General features: G+C 36.9%; 1 protein-coding gene across 5 annotated transcripts in view; it reads left to right on the top strand.

Annotated features, from left to right (window-relative positions):
- HERC2 (HECT and RLD domain containing E3 ubiquitin protein ligase 2) overlaps positions 1–22,322 on the top strand; it is a 250,796-nt gene that overhangs the window by 44,151 nt on the left and 184,323 nt on the right. For all 5 annotated transcript variants that reach the window (XM_044232144.1, XM_044232143.1, XM_044232140.1 and 2 more), the window contains exons 5-11: positions 10,987–11,206; positions 14,800–14,900; positions 15,403–15,559; positions 17,261–17,371; positions 18,099–18,270; positions 20,024–20,197; positions 21,974–22,162. In XM_044232144.1, coding sequence (XP_044088079.1) covers positions 10,987–11,206; positions 14,800–14,900; positions 15,403–15,559; positions 17,261–17,371; positions 18,099–18,270; positions 20,024–20,197; positions 21,974–22,162 — 1,124 coding nt within the window. The remainder of the gene's footprint in view (positions 1–10,986; positions 11,207–14,799; positions 14,901–15,402; positions 15,560–17,260; positions 17,372–18,098; positions 18,271–20,023; positions 20,198–21,973; positions 22,163–22,322) is intronic.

Below are 22,322 nucleotides of genomic sequence, written 5' to 3'. Positions count from 1 at the left end.
AGGAACCAGTTCTTTGTCTTATTGATTTTTCTCTATTTTTCCATTTTCATTCTCATAGTTTCTGCTCTGAATTATTTCCATCTTTCTGCTTACTTTTTGGTTTATTTTGCTAGTTTTTTTTCGTAGGTTGCTGAGATGGGAGCTTATATTTATTGATTTGAAAGTTTCCCACTTTTCAAGTGACCCATTTAGTACTATGCATTTCTCTCATGATTGCTTTAGCTTCCCCTGCCACACACATTCTAATGTATTCTATTTTCCTTTTTATTCAGGTCCGTATTTTTTGATCTCCCTCTTTCTCTGACCCATGGATTATTTAAGAGTGTGTTGTTTAGTTCCCAAGAGTTTGGTAATTTTCTCAGTGTTTTCTGTTACTGAGTTCTAGTTTCTTTTCTTTTTTTTTTTTTAAAGATTTTATTTATTTATTTGACAGAGAGAGATTACAAGTAGGCAGAGAGGCAGGCAGAGAGAGAGAGAGGAGGAAGCAGGCTTCCTGCTGAGCAGAGAGCCCGATGCGGGACTCGATCCCAGGACCCTGAGATCATGACCTGAGCCGAAGGCAGCGGCTTAACCCACTGAGCCACCCAGGTGCCCCTCTAGTTTCTTTTCATTGTTTCGGAGAACATACTCTGTATGATTTCACTTCTTTTAAATTTTTTGAGGTTTGTTGTGTGCCCAGGATATGATCTGTTTTGATATTTGTGTATTTGTGTATATACAATCTGAATGGTTGTATATTCTGCTGTTGGCTGGAGTGTTCTAAATGTTGATTAGATCCTGTTGGTTATGGTGTTGTGTTTTTTTATAACCTTGCTAATTTTCTGTCTCCTTATTCTCTTGTTCTGTCAGCTGTTGAGAGAAATGTTAGGTCTCCAACTCTAAGACTATCTAGTTGCTGTTTTTTTTTGTCACATCTTTTGCTTTTTGGTGCATGTACATTTAGAGTTGTTATGTCTTATTGGTGGATTGACCATTTTCTTATTTTTAATATTGCTTTATATTCCTGGTAATTATCTTTGCTCTGACATCTGCTTTATTTGACATTAATATACCCATTCTTGCTTTCCTTTGATTTTTGCTTGTATGCTTTTTGTTAATTCTATCCATTTACTTTTTATTTTTTTTTAAAGTAGGCTCCGCACCCAGCATGGAGCTTAATTAGCACAAGGCTTGAAACTCATGACCCTGAAATCAAGACCTGAACTGAGATCAAGAGTCCGTGCTTAACCAACTGAGCCACCCAGGCACCCCTTTATGCATTTACTTTTATTTTGCCTATTTGAAGTCACTTTCTTGTAGATAGCATATAGTTGGGTCATATGTTTTTAGTCCACTCTACCAATGTCTGTCTTTTAATTGGAATATTTAGACTGTTTGCATTGAATTTCATGTAATTTTTGATAAATTAGAGTTTAAGCCTGCTGTTTTGTTTTCTGTTTGCTCTGTTTTTTCATTTTTGTGTTGTTTATACTGCCTCCCTCTGGTTTACTTGACTATTTTTAGAATTCCATTTTGATTTATCTGTAGTGTTTTTAAGTTTATTTTTTTGATGTAGCCTTTTTAGTGATTTGTCTAATACATTATATATACATAACTAAGCACATTTTGCTGGTTGTGTCATTTGACCAGTTTGGTTGACACATGAAAATCTTACTTCCCTCTATTCTTTTCTGTTCAAGAGATTTCCCTAAATATTTTTGTTGCATATGTTTATAACCACATTTAGCATTTTTTGCTAAAGCTTCAGATATAATTTAGAAAAGTCAAGGGATGAAGAAAAGCCTATTGTATTCACCCCTGTGTTACTTACAGTGTTCTTCCTTCCTGAGCTCCAAGGTTTTCCTTTTATTGTTGCCATTCTGTTTAGAGAACTTCCTTTAGCCATTCTTTTAGTGTGGGTCTGCTGATGATGTATTTTCTTAGTTTTCCTTTACTTGAGAATATTTGATTTTCCTTTCATTCCTGAGGGACATTTTTTATGATTTAGGATTCTAGGTTGATGATTCTTTTTTCATCACTTCAAAAATATTTTGTTGCTTTCAGCAGTCCTCCAGGGTTTCTGATGAAAAATTTGCTGTTACATGAATTGTTATTCTACCATATTTAAAATGTTTTTCTCTGGCTGCTTTTAAGATATTTTCTTTGTTTTTAGTTTAATTATGCTGTGTCTTTATTTGGATTTCTTTGATTTCATCTTGTTCAGATTTGCTCACCTTCTTGGATACAAATCCAAGATTTACATCTTGTTGAATTTGGGAAGTTTTCAACCCCACCCCTTCTTTAACAACCCAAAATTCAAAGGGAAGAATGTTAGATCTTTTGTTACATTACACAGATGCCTGTGACTCTCATTTTTCCTTTTTTAAAAATGAGGTATAGTAGATATAGGTACAGATATATAGTATCTTAGTTTATTTAGTTCCTCTTCTTTTTAAAAAAATTTTTAAAAATATTTTACTTATTTATTTATTTGAGAGAGAGCATAAGAGTGGGGTAGGGTCAGAGGGAGAAGCAGATTCCCCACTGAGCAGGGAGCCTGACCTGGACTTGATCCCGGGATTCCAGGTTCATGACCTGAGCCAAAGGCTCAGGAGGCTTAACCAATTGAGCCACTCAGGTGCCCTTCCCTTCTCATTTTTAATTGGATTTTTTTTTTTTTTTTTTGCTATTGAGTTTTAGAATTTTTTTTTAAATGTATTTTGGATGTTAACTTTTTATCCCTTATCAGGTGCATCATTTGCAAATATTTTCTCCCATTTGGTAGGTTGCCTTTTTGTTTTATTGATGGTTTCCTTTGCTCTGCAGAAGCTTTTTAGTTTGTTGAGTCCCTCTTGTTTACATTTGCTTTTGGTATCAGAATGAAAAAAATCATTGCTAAGATTTGTGTCAGGAAGCTTACCATCAATGTTGAATTGTAGGATTTTTGTGGTTTCAGGTCTTATGTTCAAGTTTTTAATCCATTTGAGTCAATTTTTGTGTGTGATATAAGATAGTGGTCCAGTTTCATTCTTTTGGATGTGTCTGTCCAGTTTTTCCAATAAGATTTACTAAAGAGACTATCCTTTACCCATTGTATATTCTTGGCTCCTTTGTTGTAAATTAATTGACCATACATGTGTGGGTTTATTTCTGGACTTTCTGTTCTGTTCCATTGATTTGTGTGTTTTTATGCCAGTGCCACACTGTTTTGATTACCATAGTATTATAGTTTGAAATTAGGGGGTGTGATACCTCTAGCTTTGTTCTTTTTTCTCAAGATAGCTTTGGCTGTTTGGTCTTTTATGGTTCCATATAAATATTAGGATCATTCTATTTCTGTGAAAAATGCCACTGAAATTTTGATAGGGATTTTGAATCTGTAGATTGCTTTGAGTAGTGTGGACATTTTGACAGTATTAATTCTTCCAGTCCATGAGCATGGATTATCTTTCCATGTCACCATCTTTAATTTTTTTCATCCTTGTCTTAGACTTTTTACAGGTCTTTGACCTTCATTGTTCAATTTATTCCTAGGTATTTTGTTCTTCTTGTTGTAGTTATAAATGGGATTGTTTTCTGTGATAGTTCATTATTAGTTTATAGAAGTGACTAGGATTTTTGTGTATTGATAATTGTATTCTGCTTTTCTAAAATTAATTTTTTAAAAAGTCAAAGCCAATTAATTAGCATAAAATGTATTATTAATTTCAGAGGTAGAATTTAGTGATACATCAGTTGCATATAATTTAACACCCAGTGCTCGTTACATTAAGTGCCCTCCTTAATGTGTATCCTGCTGCTTTACTGAATTTATTAACTCTAACAGTTTTTCTTTCTTTTCTTTCTTTTTTTTTTGTGGTCTTTAGGATTTTCTATGTATCATGTCATTTGCAAATAATGACAGTTTTATTTTTTTCTTTCCAGTTTGGATACCTTTGTTTTTTTTCCTTGTCTAAATGTTCTGGTTAGGATTTCTAATACTATGTTGAATAAAAGTGGTCAGAGTGAGCATCCTTGTCTTGTTCCTAATTTTCGAAGGAAAGCTTCCAGCTTTTCAGTGTTAAGTCAGTGTTAGCTGTGAGCTTGTCATATATGGCCTTTATTATCTTGGAAGTGCATTCTGTCTATACCTGCTTTGTTGAGAGCTTTTATCTTAAATGGATGTTGAATTTTGTCAGATGCTTTTTCTGCATCTATTGAAATTATCATATGATTTTTATTTTATTTTATATTATGATTTTTATTTTAATTTTATTTTATATTATTTTATTTTTTCTTTTTATTTTATATTATTATTTTATTTTTCATTTTGTTAATGTATATTATATTGATTGGTTTTTAGGTATTGAACTATCCTTGTGTCCCTGGGACTAAATCCCAGTTGATCATGAAGTAGCATCCTTTTAACGTATTGACAAAATCAGTTTGCTAATTTCTGAGGATTTTGGTGTATATGTTAGGGAAATTGGCCTGTAACTATTTTTTTTCCCTCTTCTGGTGTCATTATCTTGCTTTGAGATCAGTAATTCTGGTCTCATAAAATGAATTAGGAAGTGTTCTCTCTTCCTCACTTTTTTGGTAGAGTTTGAGAAGGGTTGGTATTAATTCTCCTTTGAATGTTTAGCAGAATTCAACAGTGAAGCCATCTGTTTCTGAATTTTTTTTTTTATGGTTTTATTTATTTATTTGACAGAGCGCAAAGGGGGAGTGACAGGCAGAAGGAGAGGGACTGAGTAAGGAGTCTGAAGTGGTGCTTGATCCTAGGACCCTGGGATCATGACCTGAGCTGAAGAGAGATGCTTAACCGACTGAATCACCCAGGCAGGGAGGTTTTTATTACTGATTAAATCTCCTTTTCATATTTTCTGTTTCTTTCTCATTCAGTTTTGGAAAGTTGTATGTTTCTAGGAATTTGTCCATTTCTTCTGGGTTGTATAGTTTGTTGGTGTATAATTGTTCATAGTAGTTTCTTACAATTTTTTTTATTTCTGTAGTATCAGTTGTAACAGCTCTTCTTTCATTTCTTTTTTTTAAATTTTGTATTTATTTATTTTTAAAATTTTTTATTTTTTATAAACATATAATATATTTTTATCCCCAGGGGTACAGATCTGTGAATCGCCAGGTTTACACACTTCACAGCACTCACCATAGCTCATACCTTCCCCATTGTCCATAACCCCACCCCCCTTCTCCCAACTCCCCTCCCCCCAGCAACCCTCAGTTTGTTTTGTGAGATTAAGAGTCATTTATGGTTTGTCTCCCTCCCAATCCCATCTTGTTTCTTTATTCTTCTCCTACCCACTTAACCCCCCATGTTGCATCACCACTTCCTCATATCAGGGAGATCATATGATAGTTGTCTTTCTCCACTTGACTTACTTCGATAAGCATGATACCCTCTAGTTCCATCCACGTCATTGCAAATGGCAAGATTTCATTTTTTTGATGACTGCATAGTATTCCATTGTGTATATATACCACATCTTCTTTATCCATTCATCTGTTGATGGACATCTAGGTTCTTTCCATAGTTTGGCTATTGTGGACATTGCTGCTATAAACATTCGGGTGCACGTGTCCCTTCAGAGCACCATGTTTGTATCTTTAGGATATATACCCAGTAGTGCAATTGCTGGGTCATAGGTTAGCTCTATTTTCAGTTTTTTGGGGAGCCTCCACAGTGTATTCCAGAATGGTTGCACCAGCTTGCATTCCCACCAACAGTGTAGGAGGGTTCCCCTTTCTCTGCATCCTCGCTAACATCTGAAAGTTTTTCCGCTAAGGTCAGGAACACGGCAGGGATGTCCATTATCACCACTGCTATTCAACATAGTACTAGAAGTCCTAGCCTCAGGATTTCTATGTGGAAAACCCAAAAGACTCCACTCCAAAACTGCTAGAACTTGTACAGGAATTCAGTAAAGTGTCAGGGTATAAAATCAATGCACAGAAATCAGTTGCATTTCTCTACACCAACAACAAGACAGAAGAAAGAGAAATTAAGGAGTCAATCCCATTTACAATTGCACCCAAAACCATAAGATACCTAGGAATAAACCTAGCTAAAGAGGCAAAGAATCTATACTCAGAAAACTATAAAGTACTCATGAAAGAAATTGAGTAAGACACAAAGAAACGGAAAAATGTTCCATGCTCCTGGATTGGAAGAATAAATATTGTGAAAATGTCTGTGCTACCTAAAGCAATCTACACATTTAATGCAATTCCTATCAAAGTACCATCCATCTTTTTCAAAAAAAATGGAACAAATAATCCTAACATTTATATGGAACCCAAAAAGACCTCGAATAGCCAAAGGAATATTGAAAAAGAAAGCCAAAGTTGGTGGCATCACAATTCTGGATTTCAAGCTCTATTACAAAGCTGTCATCATCAAGACAGCATGGTACTGGCACAAAAACAGACACATAGATCAGTGGAACAGATTAGAAAGCCCAGAAATAGACCCTCAGCTCTATGGTCAACTAATCTTCGACAAAGCAGGAAAGAATGTCCAATGGAAAAAAGACAGCCTCTTCAATAAATGGTGTTGGGAAAATTGGACAGCCACATGCAGAAAAATGAAATTGGACCATTTCCTTACATCACACACGAAAATAGACTCAAAATGGATGAAGGACCTCAATGTGAGAAAGGAATCCATCAAAATCCTTGAAGAGAACACAGCAATCTCTTCGACCTCAGCCGCAGCAACATCTTCCTAGGAACATCGCCAAAGGCAAGGGAAGCAAGGGCAAAAATGAACTATCAGGATTTCATCAAGATCAAAAGCTTTTGCACAGCAAAGGAAACAGTTAACAAAATCAAAAGACAACTGACAGAATGGGAGAAGATATTTGCAAACGACATATCAGATAAAGGGCTAGTGTCCAAAATCTATAAAGAACTTAGCAAACTCAACACCCAAAGAACAAATAATCCAGTCAAGAAATAGGCAGAAGACATGAACAGACATTTCTGCAAAAAAGATATCCAGATGCCAACAGACACATGAAAAAGTGCTGCTCCATATCACTCGGCATCAGGGAAATACAAATCAAAACCACAATGAGATATCACCTCACACCAGTCAGAATGGCTAAAATTAACAAGTCTTCTTTCATTTCTTATTTTATTTGAGTTCTCTCTTTTTTTTCTTGGTGACTTTAGCTACCTGTTTGTCAATTTCATTTTTCTTATCAAAGAACCGGCTCTTGATTTCATTGATATTTTCTATTGTCTTTTTATTACCTTTTTCATTATTCTTGTTTTTTTTTCCTTCTACTAACTTTATCCTTCATTTGTTCTTTTTGTAGTTCCTTGAGGTGTGAAGTTAGATTATTTGATATGTATCTTGTTTCTTGATGTAGGCATTTATCTCTGTGACCTTCCCTTTTAGAACTGCTTTTGCTGTATCCTGTAAGTTTTGGTAGGCTGTATTTTTCTTTTCATTTGTCTCAAGGTATTTTCTGTTTCCTCTTGATTTCTTGATTGACCCATTGGTTGCCAAGTACCATGTTGTTTAATCTTCACATATTTGTGAATTTTCCAGTTTTCTTGTAATTGATTTCTAGTTTGGTTGGAACAGTTGCTTGATGTGATTTTGGTATCCTTAAATTTATTAAGACTTTTCTTATGCTCTAATATGTGATCTGTCCTAGAGAATTTCCATGTTGTCATGACAAGAAAGTATATTCTTTTTTTATTTTTTTCTGTATACATCTGTTAAGTCCATCTAGTCTGATACATAGTTTAAGGTGGTATTTCCTTATTAATTTTATGGCTGGATCATCTATTCATTGATGAAAGTAGAATATTAAAGTCCCCTGCTATTACTGTACTGATATTTTTTTTCTCCCTTATGTTTGTTTAGGTGTGCTTTTATATATTTATTTTTTCCTATATTGGGTGCCTAAATATTTATAAATGTTATATTTTCTGTTGGGTGGACTATTTTTTTATTACTTTTTATCATTATGTAATGCTTTTCTTTTTCTTTGGCTTTTCATACAGTCTTTATTTTAAGTCTGTGTTGTCTGATAAAAGCATAACTATGCCCACTTAGCTTTGGTTGTCCTTTGTATGGAATATCTTTTTTCATCCCTTCACTTTCAGTCTGTGTTCTTATGTCTGTAGGTGAATCTCTTGTAGACAGCTTATTCAGCCATTCCGTGTCTTTTAATTGGAGAATTCTCTGTATTTACATGTATACTGATTATTGATAGGTATGTGCTTATTGCCGTTTTGTTAATTGTTTTCTGGCTGATTTGTAGTTCCTTTGTTCCTTTTTTCTCCTCTTGCTTTCCTCCTTGGTGGTTTGATGGCTTCCTTTATTGTTATGCTTAGATTTCCTTATCATTATATTTTATGTATCTGCTATAGGTTTTTGTTTTATGGTTAGCATGAGGTTATATATTTATAACGGTCTATTTTAAGTTGATAACAGCATAAGTTTGAAAGTATTCTAAAGCTCTGAATTTTTACCCTCACCCTCAGGCTTTATGTTTTGATGTCATAATTTACATCTTTTTATCCTGTGTATCTTTTAGATATTGTAGTTGTAGTTATTTTTACTAATCTTGTCTTTTATCCTTTATGCGAGGTTTTATAAGTGATTAATCACTTACCTTTACTATGTATTTATCTTTCCAGTGAGATTTGTACTTTCAAATGTTTTCTTGTTACTACTAATTAGTTCCCTTTCTTTTCCAGAAAAAGGGTTCTCATCCAGGCCTCTTGATGGACAACTAAAAAACTGGCAGTTGGTGTTTATCTTGGCCCTTCAAGGGTCGGGGGTTAGGAGCTTTATAGATAAGGGCAGTCCTGATTGTAAACCTACTGCATTTGTACAAAACAGTGTAATTCATCTATCCCTGCCTGCTTTAAGTCCTGGTGCTCACTTCTCTCAGTAATAAATGCTGTTTGTGGAATTTTTTTTTTCCCCCCAAAATAGGACACTTTCATCTGCATCAAAAACCTGTGCAGGCATGTTTTCTTTCTCCTCAATGACTTTCTGAATGGCATCTGGGAACTTGTCTACTTCCTCTTGATTGGCAGAAGCTGCTTCTCCTGTTGACATTTTTTAAGCCAAATCTCTTTCTGAAATTACCAAACCAACTTACTGGCATCAAATTTTCCAGCTTTTGAATTTCATCTTCCTTTTGCTTTAGGTTGTCATCATATAATGACTTTGCTTTTTCTCAAATCACATTAGAGTCTCTACAGGTATTCCTTTCTTACAGCAATTCTGAACCCACATAAAAGCTGCATTTTTGGGGTGCCTGGGTGGCTCGGTGGGTTAGGCCTCTGCCTTTGGCTCAGGTCATGATTTCAGGGTCCTGTGGTTGAGCTCACATCGGGCTCTCAGCTCAGCAGGGAGTCTGCTTCCTCCTCTCTCTCTGCCTGCCTCTCTGCCTACTTGTGATCTCTGTCTCTGTGTCAAATAAATAAATAAAATCTTTAAAAAAAAAGCTGCAATTTTAGTACTGCATGAAAAGGTATTTTGTAGAAAGTACAATGTTTTTGTGTCTGCTGGTGTGACTACTTTGTCAGCTTCATGAATTTCCTCTTCTTTTTTTTAAAAAAATATTTATTTATTTGACAGAGAGAGACAGTGAGAGAGGGAACACCAGTAGGGGGAGTGGCAGAAGGAGAAGCGGTCTTCCTGCTGAGCAGGGAGGCTGATGTGGGTCTTGATCTGGGCCACCCAAGTGCCTCTTAACATTGGTTCTTATACCGGCTTCATTTATCTTGATATGGCAGGCAACCTGCAGACCTCCATCTATAGTACTTATCAAACAATTCAACCTTTTCTTGTAATGTTGTGACTTTTCTCTGCTTCTTGGGTGCACATCCGGCATCATTAGTGGCACTACGTGGATCCCATGGTGTTATTCAAGGTTTACAGTATTGCACTAAACAAAGTGAAAGATACATCAGAACTACTAGAGATCACTTTTTACTGTAATACACAATTTACTGGAGACAGCTGCTCATGTGGAGATGATTAGCATTTAGTGTTGTTTTAAACGGATACTTGGAACACTTGACTCACTGAAATAGCAACAGGAGTGGTTATGAAATTATTAGAGTAGTACATTACATTATGTACTGTGGTTAATTTTATGCTGTTTTGATTTAATACTGCATCTTTAGGTTTGTTTACATTTCTCTTAACCTTGTTTTGTAAGTATTTTTGTGTGTAAGCTGATAACTTTTAACTTTATAATAGATTTGTGTATATTTTATGGTGGTAAATGATAGAATAGTAGTTACACATATATTTGCATTTATGGCATACCTTTTAAGTTTTTTTGATATTTCTAGGCTTTGTGATTTGTTTGTGAGTTTTTAAAAATTGTTGCAAATCTTCAAAAAATTTTCCAATGTATTTATTGAAAAAAAGTGTGTATAAGTGGATCTGTGTAGCTTAAGACTGTGTTGTTTAAGCATCAATTGTAATTATTTTATCTTCCTCCAAAATATTCCTGTAAATGTATTACCTTTCATGAATCATATATGCTAGACAATTTTATTGAAACATTTTTATTTTGAGTTTGGTTATATAACATGAATATAATGGATAGAGTTCTTTTGTGTGTGTAGAAAATGTGCTGCCAAGAAGTATTGACTTTATAATTTTGTATTAAAAGCTTTATTACAGTGCTTCAGAGAGGCAGCATACCATGGTGACTAAGAGTGGTCTGTCTCATGTGCCCTAAAACTCTGGGTCACCTTGAGCAAATTCTCTGTGCCTCAGTTTCCTGCTCCTTAAAATCATGTACAGTATTACCTCTTGATGGTGACTATGAGAATTACTTAATTCTCATAGGTAAGTTGTAAGGTGCTTAAGGTGTAAGGTGTGTAAGGTGCTTAAAACTGTTTATTAGCACGTATTAAGTACTCAGGTGTTATATATTATTGCTATTATCCATTTTATCAGCATTGTAGCAAACTATAGGCAAGATATTGAGAGGTTGGGTATTTTCTTCTCTTATTTTCTAGATGTGAATGAATTGAAGGAATGTCTTTCTGTGTTGGTTAAAGAGCAGCAAGCTCTGGCCATCCAGTCAGCCACTACTACTCTTTCAGCCCTGAGACTCAAGCAGAGGCTGGTCATCTTGGAACGGTATTTCATTGCCTTGAATAGAACTGTTTTCCAGGAGAATGTTAAAGTTAAGTGGAAAAGTAGCAGCATTTCTTTGCCTCCTGTGGACAAAAAAAGGTAATAACATAATGAAGAAGGAATCTTAATACCAGCTGAATATAAAATGTAGGCTGTTTTGTTTAAGAAAGTTTAAGTACAGCTTGCATTATAGTTCCGTTTTTCATCTTAAGATATTTTGTTCTTGTATTTTTTTTGTATGTTTCGTGTAATATGGAGAATGGGTTTGCTAATTTGCTCAGATTAACAGACTATGCTTCATAATTTGTGCCCCTATTTTAAAATCCTTTCCTGTCAGTAACTGGAAGCCAGCAAGAATGTAGATAAGCATGTCTAGATTTTTGCAAATGGGGTCTGAATATTATATTCTTTTTTTTTAAATTTTACTACTGGATAGGGAATATTTATGTAGTTTAGATGCTTATTTTTTTCTTCCTAATGTGATATTCTTTTATTATAAGAGATTCTTTCAGGCAAATCTTTTTTAATATATTGGTATACATCAGCACATTTTCTGAGACATTAACTGAATGGTTAAGGCTTGTATGAAGTTTTATTTTTTTAAAATGTAGCTGTCTAGGGACGCCTGGGTGGCGCAGTTGGTTGGACGACTGCCTCCGGCTCAGGGCGTGATCCTGGAGTCCCGGGATCGAGTCCCACATCAGGCTCCAGCTCCATGGGGAGTCTGCTTCGCTCTCTGACCTTCTCCTCGCTCATGCTCTCTCTCACTGTCTCTCTCTCTCAAATAAATAAATAAAATCTTTTAAAAAAAAAAATGTAGCTGTCTACCACAGTTTTGTTTGCTAAATTTAACATGTTTCACTTTTTTAAAAATCTAGTTGAAATCACTTACATGTGATATATTTGATAGTAGTTTTAAGGTAAATTAAACCAAGCGACAGATGATTCCTACCTTTGTGGTGTTAGTGAGCAGCACAGTCTTTTCTTTCCTTCTTGACTGGGAAGTGAGTGATCCTTTGATGATCATGGAGATCATTGATCAGAGAGGGGTTCTGCATCTGCGGGTGGTAGATTCTGAGACTGTCTAAGCAGTCCTGTGTGTTTGTTGAATGAGACTGAATACTCTAAGATGCAGAAGTGGCTGAAACTCCAACTGACTTTTCTCTGTGTTTTTTCCTTTGTGGTTACAAAAGTATTGATGGATTAATTGTAATCTGCCTTTCACTAAATCAGCCAAATTCCTAAAATTTAAAAAAAAATGTATTTTGAGATAATTGTGGGTTCACATGGAATTGTAAGAAATAGTGCAGATTCTTTATACCCTTCATCTACTTTTCCCCAATGGTAGCCACTTGCAAAACTGTGGTATATATACTATCACAATGACAATATTGACTTTGATACAGATTACCTCTCTCACTCAGATTTCCTTAGTTGTACATGTTCTTACCTCTTTTTGTGTGTACATGCATATTTGCATGTGTTTCCATATGTTTTTATCAGAGGTGTGGATTTCTGTTACCACTGAGGCAGAGTACAGGACCAGGATTCTTTTTATATCACACTTACCTCCTTTTCCCCTCCCCTCTGCCTTATCCTCTGGCAGCCCCTAATCTATTCTTTATGTCTAGTATGTAACCTTGGCTTTTTTCAATCAGCATTATCTCCTTGGGATTTTTCCAAGTAGTTGCATGTATCATCATCGCATAGTAGAATTCTGTGTCATAGGTGATCCTCATTTTGTTTGGCCATTCGTCAACTGAAGGACAGCTCAGTTATTAACAGTTGTTGAGCATTATGAATAAAGCTGCTGAGAGTATTTGTGGACAGGTATTTGTGTGAACCTGTTTCATTTCTCTGGAATAAATGCCCTAGAGTTCAATTCTTATGTCTTATAGGTTTGTAGGACATTGCTATATACTCTTTCCAAAATAGCTGTACGGTTTTACAGTCTCATCAGTATGTATCAGTGGTCTAGTTGTTTTACATCTTTGTCAGCATTTGGTGTTGTTGCTTCTTTGTTTTAGCTATTCTGTTAGATGTGTAGCGATATCTTCTAGGTTTTTGTAGATTTCTTTTCCTCATTTCTCAACTTAATTGGATAGTGATGGGTTTTACCAAAGAGCAGTGGGTTGGATAGTTGACTGCTGTGGATGGGTGTGGGACCAAGCTTTTTGAATGTTTGTTTGTTTGTTTTCCTTGAGTATCTGTAAAATAGAGAGTGACTTACTGAAGTTATAGCAGTTCTTACACTGTACAGATTTAGGACTGTTGGGCTCTTTCTCTAGGGCCAAGGTTACAACTGCCTGAGGGGGAACCCCAGTTTCATGTTTCTTCTGAAGCAGTTTTCTCCTGGTGAGGGCTCCTCCTACCTCATCTGAATAGACTCAGCATGTGTTCTTTCTGTTTCAAAGACCACTGTATTTCTCATTCAGAAATAAAGTTTAAATTTCATTATTCCTGTCTCTCAGACACTCAGTCCCCTTATTAGAGGCAGTCACTCATTAAGGTTTTTTGTGTCTCCTCATGAGCCCCCCTCCTAAAGCTCAGGATTCATAGATATGTGCATACTAGCTGCCTTTCTGGGGTCCCCACATTCTTCACTGCTAATTTTACTTGCTGTTGTATCTTGGGACAGTGACTCCATATCATTACCCATTTTTAATAGCATTTCCCCCAATAGTGAAAGCGAGTTTTAGTAAGTTTGAAGAATACAGTCTATAGTAGAAATATTCAACAGTGTAAAGTTGAAAATAAAATTACTTGCTAGGCATGATTGAGTTTATAGTGTACACTTTTTTTTTTTTTAAAGATTTTATTTATTTATTTGAGAGAGAGAGAGACAGTGAGAGAGAGCACGAGCGAGGAGAAGGTCAGAGAGTGAAGCAGACTCCCCATGGAGCTGGGAGCCCGATGCGGGACTCGATCCCGGGACTCCAGGATCACGCCCTGAGCCGAAGGCAGTCGTCCAACCAACTGAGCCACCCACGCGTCCCTATAGTGTACACTTTTTATATTCTAGTTTTTCTTAGAATGATTTCTATGGTATGCCATTTGTATAGGTTTTTTAAACAAGCGTATCTTGTTAACTTTACAATATAAGTAATAAAAAACTTAAAAAACATGAGAATGATAAGCACTAAATTCAGGAGAGGATAAGCTCAGCAGGATGGGGGTGAAAGAGAATAGGATGTATACATGGGTCTCTAATCTGGTCATCATACAGACCTAAGAGAGTCCAAAGCAAATACAGATTGCATATTTCTGGGTGCAGTCTCAGGCATTTGTCGTATTGTTCTCTGTGTGTTCCTCAATCCCCTCACTGCCTTTTCATTACTTCATGACCTTTAACCTCCCATTTATGTATTTATCAGTTTATTTTCTGTTTATCATGTGTCTCTCCCTGACTCATAATATCAGTTCCCAGAGATCATTTTGTGAACATTTCAGCAGGTCATTTAAAATTCTTTCTAAATATCTTTTTCTTAAAGAAAAAACTTCCTTTACAAAGGACATTTGATAAAAGTTTTTATATATGAAACTAAAAGTCACACATTGACATTCTGCTGTCTAAAGAAATCTATTCATCACATTTTTTTATACACATCCTTACATGTTACTTATTTTATTTTAGTATTTGCACATTCCTCTGACTGACCAGTTATCACATCTCCCATGTGTGTTGTCCACAGTTCCCGGCCCACAGGCAAAGGAGTGGAAGGTCTTGCAAGAGTCGGATCCCGAGCAGCTCTTTCCTTTGCCTTTGCCTTTTTACGCAGGGCCTGGCGGTCAGGTATGTGGGCCCAGAGTGTTCAGTTCCCCACATCGGGAGACTTGGATTGTCTTCTCAGTTCTGCCACCACATGCCCTTGGGCTGATCCTGTATGCTCTCTGTGCCTCATTTTTCTTGTTTGTAGAATGAGAGGCTTCAGTCTGTCTGATTTTCTAGGACTGTTCTCTTAAAAAAAAAAAAAAAAGAAAGAAAAAGTATGTATGTGCATACATCCCAGGTAAACCACTACAGTGTACAATGCTGATTTATTTTCTAGAACAAGAAGTTAGGATTGCACATGGCAGAGTCATAAAATAAAGAACTGACTTTGGGGCACTTGTATTAAGTTCTAATCTCCCGAGTTCTTGGAGTATCTCATTGAGAGGAAAGTGAGAGATTGAAAATGGAACAGTGGCTTCCTCTCACATGATGGGGTAGGAAGCCCCTCTGAGAAAGTGGGGAGGGCTTTACTTGTCAGTGTTGCCTGAGGAGTTGGTGGCCTCTGATGCATGTGTGTGCCCAGGGGAGGATGCGGATCTCTGCAGCGAGCTGTTGCAGGAGTCCCTGGATGCCTTGAGAGCCCTGCCTGAGGCTTCACTCTTCGATGAGAGCACCGTGTCTTCTGTGTGGCTGGAAGTGGTAGAGAGAGCAACCAGGTTCCTCAGATCTGTCGTGACAGGGTGAGTTTTTTTGTTTTTATATCTTACTACATGAATGGTTCTAACATGCTTCAAAGTCTCGTCTCACTTTCTTCTCTTTAGAGCAGAAGGTTTGTGGTATGTGTTTCCAGGCCATCCTCAGCTCTGTGATTCTAGATCTTGGTTTTTAGGTTTTCAAAGATTTGATTTTGATATTCTGATTAGACCCAGGAGGCTGTCATATTGAATCAGGTGGAAAATGAAAGATGCTTTTGTAATATATTTTTTTCAGATATTTTATGATTTGGAAATTAGTCATTCATAAAGTGTTTGAGCACCTATTATGGGCCTCTCATTGAGAATGTGGATGTTACCATTCTGAGTGAGGGGTATTGTCTTGATGGACGATGTGGGATTAAACAACTACTCAAGATCAAAATGTTTAAACCTGCATCTATTCATGTTAGTGTTAAAAATTTTTTGAATGTGAATCATTTTTTGGTAAGGAAAGCCATGAACTCTGGTCTTGGGTGCTATGTATTTTTGTTAAGAGTTTTTAAATATAAAGTCAGGTGGAGGGTATGTATTGCATGGAGCATTGGCTGTGGTGCATAAACAATGAATCTTGGAACATTGAAAAAAATAAAAGAAGAAAATGTATGTACTCAAGACATAATTCAGCAGTAAGGACATAATTAAAGGAAAAGTGAGTGTTTTCTCATTCCTTTGCCAGAGGTCACTGCTGTGTCCTGTCTAGTATGCAGGGACACCTCTGGTCTCTATGCCAATAGGCTGTGAGTTCAGCACCCTAGCGTGCTGATGAGGGCATTTCAACAAGGTTTAAGGCTAGGGGCCCTGAAAATAGCCTTGGAATTACAGTTGATCCTTGAACAATATGGGGCCTAGGGGTACCAGTCTCCACACAGGTAAAAATCCACATATAACATTTGACTCCCCCAAACTAAACTAATAGCATACTGTGGATCGGAAGCCTGACTGGTAACCTGAACAGTGGATTAACACATATTTTATATCTATTATTTACTGTATTCTTATTATACTACCTTTTTCTTAAAAGTTTTGGTATTTCTAGGCTACATGGTTCATCTGTGAGTTTTTTCAAATTATTGCAAATCTCCAAAAATTTTTTCAACATACGTATTGAAAAATATCTGTGTATAAATGAACCAGTACAGTTCAAACCTGTTCAAGGGTCAACTGTAATTTCAAAATTCAACCGTAATGGTGATGTTGGAAGGTCCTCCCTTCCTATCTTGGTTAACCCAAGAAGACTTGTTATTTTTTATTGGGAGAAAGTTGAAATATTCCTTTGATCAGAGATAAAAATAAGCATAGGCATTTTGCCTATATTTGCCAGGTAGTTTTAGAAGTTAATGTTTCTCCATTTCCATTGAGGAATGTGGATATTCTAATAGCCATACATGTTCTTGAAAGTGGAGACATATCTAAACATTTTTCTACTCATGACTTGAATAATGATAAAAATAATTTTATGCTGTGGAAACTGGAATATGTTTTCTAATGTAGTCATCTTATAGTATCTGAATTAATTCTTTTAATAAGAAAATATCTTTTTTTATAAGAAAATATCTTTACAAATTAATTATATGCTTTAAAATCTCTTATTAAATTCGAATAATAAGTCTCAGAAACTTGATTTTAAATATTAAAAATATACATGCTATCTTTAAGCTCTCATGTTACTTTGTTCTTTCATTTCAGGGATGTTCATGGAACGCCTGGTACCAAAGGACCAGGAACCATCCCCCTGCAGGACCAGCACCTGGCCCTGGCCATCCTGTTAGAGCTGGCTGTGCAGAGAGGCACTCTTAGGTGAGGGGTGCCTCAGGCTGAGAGCATTTCAGGGAAATGTCTCTATTTGAACATCTGTTTCATTTTATGGGATTTCACTAAATCATTTGTAATTGTATAAAGCTTGTGGTGGTCTTCTATAATCAAAGAGCCATATCCCAGGACTTCCTCTTCTTTCAGACGTGGGTATGCTTAGGTTTTCTTTATTTCCTTTTGTATGTTTTTAACTTTTTAGTAGTGTTTAACTTTTTAGTGGTGTAGGAGCTGTTTTTTTTTTTTTTCTTTTAATTTTTCTCACAAGTGATTTTTATTCCATTAATTAAGGTCCTAGGATTTCCCTTTAGAAAGCTGTTTGAGGGGTGCCTGGGTGGCTTAATAGGCTAAGCATCTGACGTAATTTTGGCTCAGTGTTGTAATTTCAAGCCCTGGGTTGGGCTCTATGCTTGGTGTGGAGCTTCCTTTAACATAGAAAAAATTCTTGTTTGAGTTTCTTAACTGATTTTATATTTCTTATCCTTTAAGTGTGGATATCTTGTGTATGGATATCTTCGAGTGTGCTAAAATCTTGACATTGATTCAGTGATTTTACTGCCAAGAATTGGTTTCATGGGATTATTTTAGTGGTATCCTTTCAAATATAAAGTATTTCTTCTATTTTAGTTAGTTAACCTGCCTTTTATTTTTGACAGACCATGGCAATAAAAGCTAATTTGTTTTTGCTAGAGAATAAAGATATTTTCTCTTTCAGCCAAATGTTATCAGCCATCCTGTTGTTGCTTCAACTGTGGGACAGTGGGACCCAGGAAACTGACAATGAGCGGTCTGCCCAGGGCACCAGTGCCCCCCTTCTCCCTTTGCTGCAAAGATTCCAGAGCATCATCTGCAGTAAAGATGCCCCTCATACAGAGGGTGATATTCACGTAAGTATCATAACCAGATTTTGCATTTAAATAGCTGTCTTGATTCAGTTATCCTAAAAGAGTTAGACTTTTATAAATAAGACCAGAATGCATGTCTTTGGCAGTGGTTGTCTTTAGGGGAGAGAGTGAGTCAGATGTGGGACAGGTGTGGAATGTCATAGGGTGAATTTCAGATGGTGTGGCCTCTGTGTGTGTGTTCTGGATTGTGTGTACTCAGTAGGAAGAATGTACTTCTTGGCATTTATCAACTTGTACTTTTAGAGAGATTCCTCTGCTCCTTTTTGACCTTGCAGTTTTCTTTCTGCTGAACTGGAGCCATTGAGCCCTTTGTGTTTGTAGGTTTAGTGCTTGTGGTTTCTAGCAGCCCAGAAACTTGCTTTGGCTGTGCTTTGTCTGTGATGGGGAATTAAATTTAAGATGCTCTGGAAGATGTAAAGAAGGCATGCTCACCTCCATGAAGGAGTTAGTTAGTAGGGTAAACACTCTGACAATATTTCAGAAACAAAGTCAAGCACATCCTTATGGTCACTTGCATTGATAATGTAGGGAGGCGGCACGAGGACTTGAGGCTCAGCTGTGTGGGATGGAGTGTGCCTGGGTCAGAGGATGTGCTTTACTGTGAGGTCATGTAGTTGCCTAGTGGTTAATGTTTATTTGTTTTGACCCTGCTTAGTGAAGTCCGGTACATCTTCCTCCATGTTCCTCCATATGCCATTTATGGAGAAGACCTCAGATCAGTAAGTGCCAGCTGCACTTCAGCACAGAACGAAATCTGAGATGCACACTTTTTTTTCTTTTTAAGATTTATTTCTTTATTAATGAGAGAAAATGTGCATGCCCAGGGGGAGGGCAGAGAGAGAGAAGGAGAGAGTCTCAAGCAGACTCCCCACTGAGCGCAGAGCCCAGTTGGGGGGCTCGATCTCACAACTCTGAGATCATGACTTGAGCTGAAATCAAGATTTGGACATTTAACTGAGCTACTCAGTAGGTGCCCCTGACACACACACTTTTAAGTATATATTAGAAAAAGAGCATTAAAAATAGTGACTTACTTTGTTGGCCCTTCCTATATGTAGAGCGCTGTGTGGAGCATGTCACCTAAGTCATCACTGTGTTTAGTCCTAGAACAGTGAGACTGGTGGCAGAGGAGGGCCTGCTTAGTTCCTGGGTCTGAATTCCTGGTGTTGTTTCTATTTAGAGGTACAAGTTTGATCTTGTAGGTCTTTCCTGGAAAGGCAGCCTTTCCATTAAAATTAATTTTTCTATCACTTGGTAGTCTTTAATGGGAGTAAGTTTATTCTGCCTTTAGAAGAATGAAATTTGTTACTTAATGTGCAGGTAGCATTAGGTTTTCTCCAGGGTAGGTGGCATTTAAGTTTAAACAAGTGGTTTGGTTTTCAGTTTGCAAAGCCAGTTTGAGGTGCATTGCTGTGTTCCTAAGAAGCTTGCTGTGTATTCTGAGGGCTGTTGGAGGGGTGAGTTTGCAGGGTGACTGGGCCATGTCATTGACCTGTGTGGAGTATGCATGTATAAATATGCAGGCACTGCTCTGTGTAGTTATGTAGCAAGTGTGTAAACATGTGGATATGTAGAGTCACTGCATCATTAACACTTCTCATTTAATGGCCAAAAGGAGTAGATTTACAGATAATGCATAACTGTGGCTACCAAAATATAAAGAGTGGTTAAGGGCTAATTGTGTTACTTTAATTTTTCCACAATTCTCACGAAGTCTACTTACTTTTCTTCCCAGCTTTTGTCTGGTCCTTTGAGCCCCAACGAGAGTTTCCTGAGGTACCTTACTCTTCCACAAGACAATGAGCTTGCCATTGACTTAAGACAAACTGCAGTTGTTGTCATGGCCCATTTAGACCGCCTCGCTACTCCCTGTATGCCGCCTCTGTGTAGCTCACCGACATCTCATAAGGTATGTGAGAAACCAGTGTTTGTTCTTTGTGTGTTCTACAGTTAGTAGCACTCCTAGATTCTCACCCTGTGCCAATATGGAGACTTTTTCTGGTATTGGGGGTGGAGCTGGTTACAGCTTTTAAACATGTATACAGTTTAAAGTGTTGTCAGTGGTCAGAGTGAGTGATGAGCAAGCTGAGGTGCACAAGGGTGTAGGACCCAATCCACTGTCCCAGGTTTTACTGTCAGGGGATGTGTCCCCATAGAGCTCTCCTTTAGCCAAACAACCACATGACTTCCTGCCTTCCTCAGGGAGGTTCCAGTGCCTTTTTTGTACACTAGGAGCTTAGACCATGGACTGTCTTGATGCTACTCAGAGCAGTGGTAGCACTAATCTATATGTGTGAAGAGCCTGCCAATGTAGGCCCCCTGAGGACTTCACATACATAGTTACATCTGTTTATCACAGTACTGTCCCATTATATTGACGAGAAGATTTCCATTTGTAGTGGCAGTGAATTTTGCCAGGATCACGAAGAATAATCCTGGATTTGTATCCAGGTCTAACTTTTTATTTTTAAGATGATTTATATATGATTTCAGAGTCTTTTTTTTTTTTTTTTTCCCAAATAAGTATATTCACATGATTCAAAAGTCAAAATTAAGTGCAAGGACACTGTTAGATTCTTTTTCCTGTCCCCTCGTCTGCCTGGTTTTGCACCTGCTGCTTTTCACTTGTCTCTTACATATCCTTTTAATATCTCTGGTATTAGCAATAGTGGTAGCCTGTCGTAGCTTGTTTTTTTCACTACACAGTATATACTGAGGAGCATTATCTATTAATAAATAGAACTTCTTTGTTTATTTTAAAGCAACTCAGTATTCTATGTATGGATCTATCATGATTTTTTTGGTGGACACTGTGTTGCCAGAAGTTTGCTGCTCAAATACTGCTGCAATGATTAGCCTTGTACATTTGTTCTGTTTGCACATATGCATACACCAGTGGTGATGTACTTGATGTGGGTGGACACATTAGCTGATTATCACAAAACTGCTCACATACAACTTGATCCTTCTCACCCACACCCAACATTAGGATTACTTGTTTCTCAGCCTCGTGCTTAGGCTTTCAGGTTTCTTCCTGTTATGACAAAAATGGTAACCTGATACAGTCCAAGCATTTAAAAGTATGTTTAAGTTCTACTTATATTACTTTTTAGTGGTTTCTGTTAAAATGAAATGCTGTGGAAGAATAGCCTGTTCAGTTTCTTCATCATCTTACCTGTTAAATGAGGTAATATGGAATGTTATAACTTATTTTGATGTTTTAGATCAGCTTTATTTTTATTTTTTATTTTTATTCTATGATACCTCAGTGTTACTCTTAGCATAAATTTTTCTTTGTTTTGAAGTAAGAAAGAAATACTCTTTTGTTTTGTTCTTAGTTTCTCAAAACACTTTATGTAGATACCTGAAGTTTTCATTGCTTTTGCTTTTATAAAGTGCAATATAACTTTTTTTTATTAACATATAATGTATTATTTGTTTCAGGGGTATAGGTTTGTGAATCGTCAGTCTTACACAATTCACAGTACTCACTATAGCATATACCCTCTCCAATGTTTATCACTCAGCCACCCCATTCTTCCTACTCCACTCCCCTCCAGCAACCCTCAGTTTGTTTCCTGAGATTAAGAGTCTCTTATGGTTGGCTCCCTCTCTGGTTTCGTCGTGAAGAAAGAAGTATTTTTGCCACTATAAGAAAATGTTTCCTTATCTTGTTATCTTACAGGGATCATTGCAAGAAGTCATAGGATGGGGGTTAATAGGATGGAAATACTATGCCAATGTGATTGGTCCAATTCAGTGTGAAGGACTTGCCAACTTGGGGGTCACGCAGATTGCCTGTGCAGAGAAGCGCTTCCTGATCTTGTCCAGGAATGGCCGTGTGTACACTCAGGCCTACAACAGTGACACGCTGGTGGGTGTTCTGGGGCCTAGATCACTTCCCTTTGTGGGCACTTTTCTCTTACAGGTGCTACAGAATTCTAGTCTGTAAGTCATTTTGATTTCTGAAGATTTAGAAACATCTTTTCAGGGACGCCTGGGTGGCTCAGTTGGTTGGATGACTGCCTTCGGCT

Source organism: Neovison vison, chromosome 13 (assembly GCF_020171115.1).
Source record: "Neovison vison isolate M4711 chromosome 13, ASM_NN_V1, whole genome shotgun sequence".
NCBI lineage: Eukaryota > Metazoa > Chordata > Mammalia > Carnivora > Mustelidae > Neogale > Neogale vison.
This window is presented reverse-complemented; position numbering and strand designations above follow the sequence as displayed.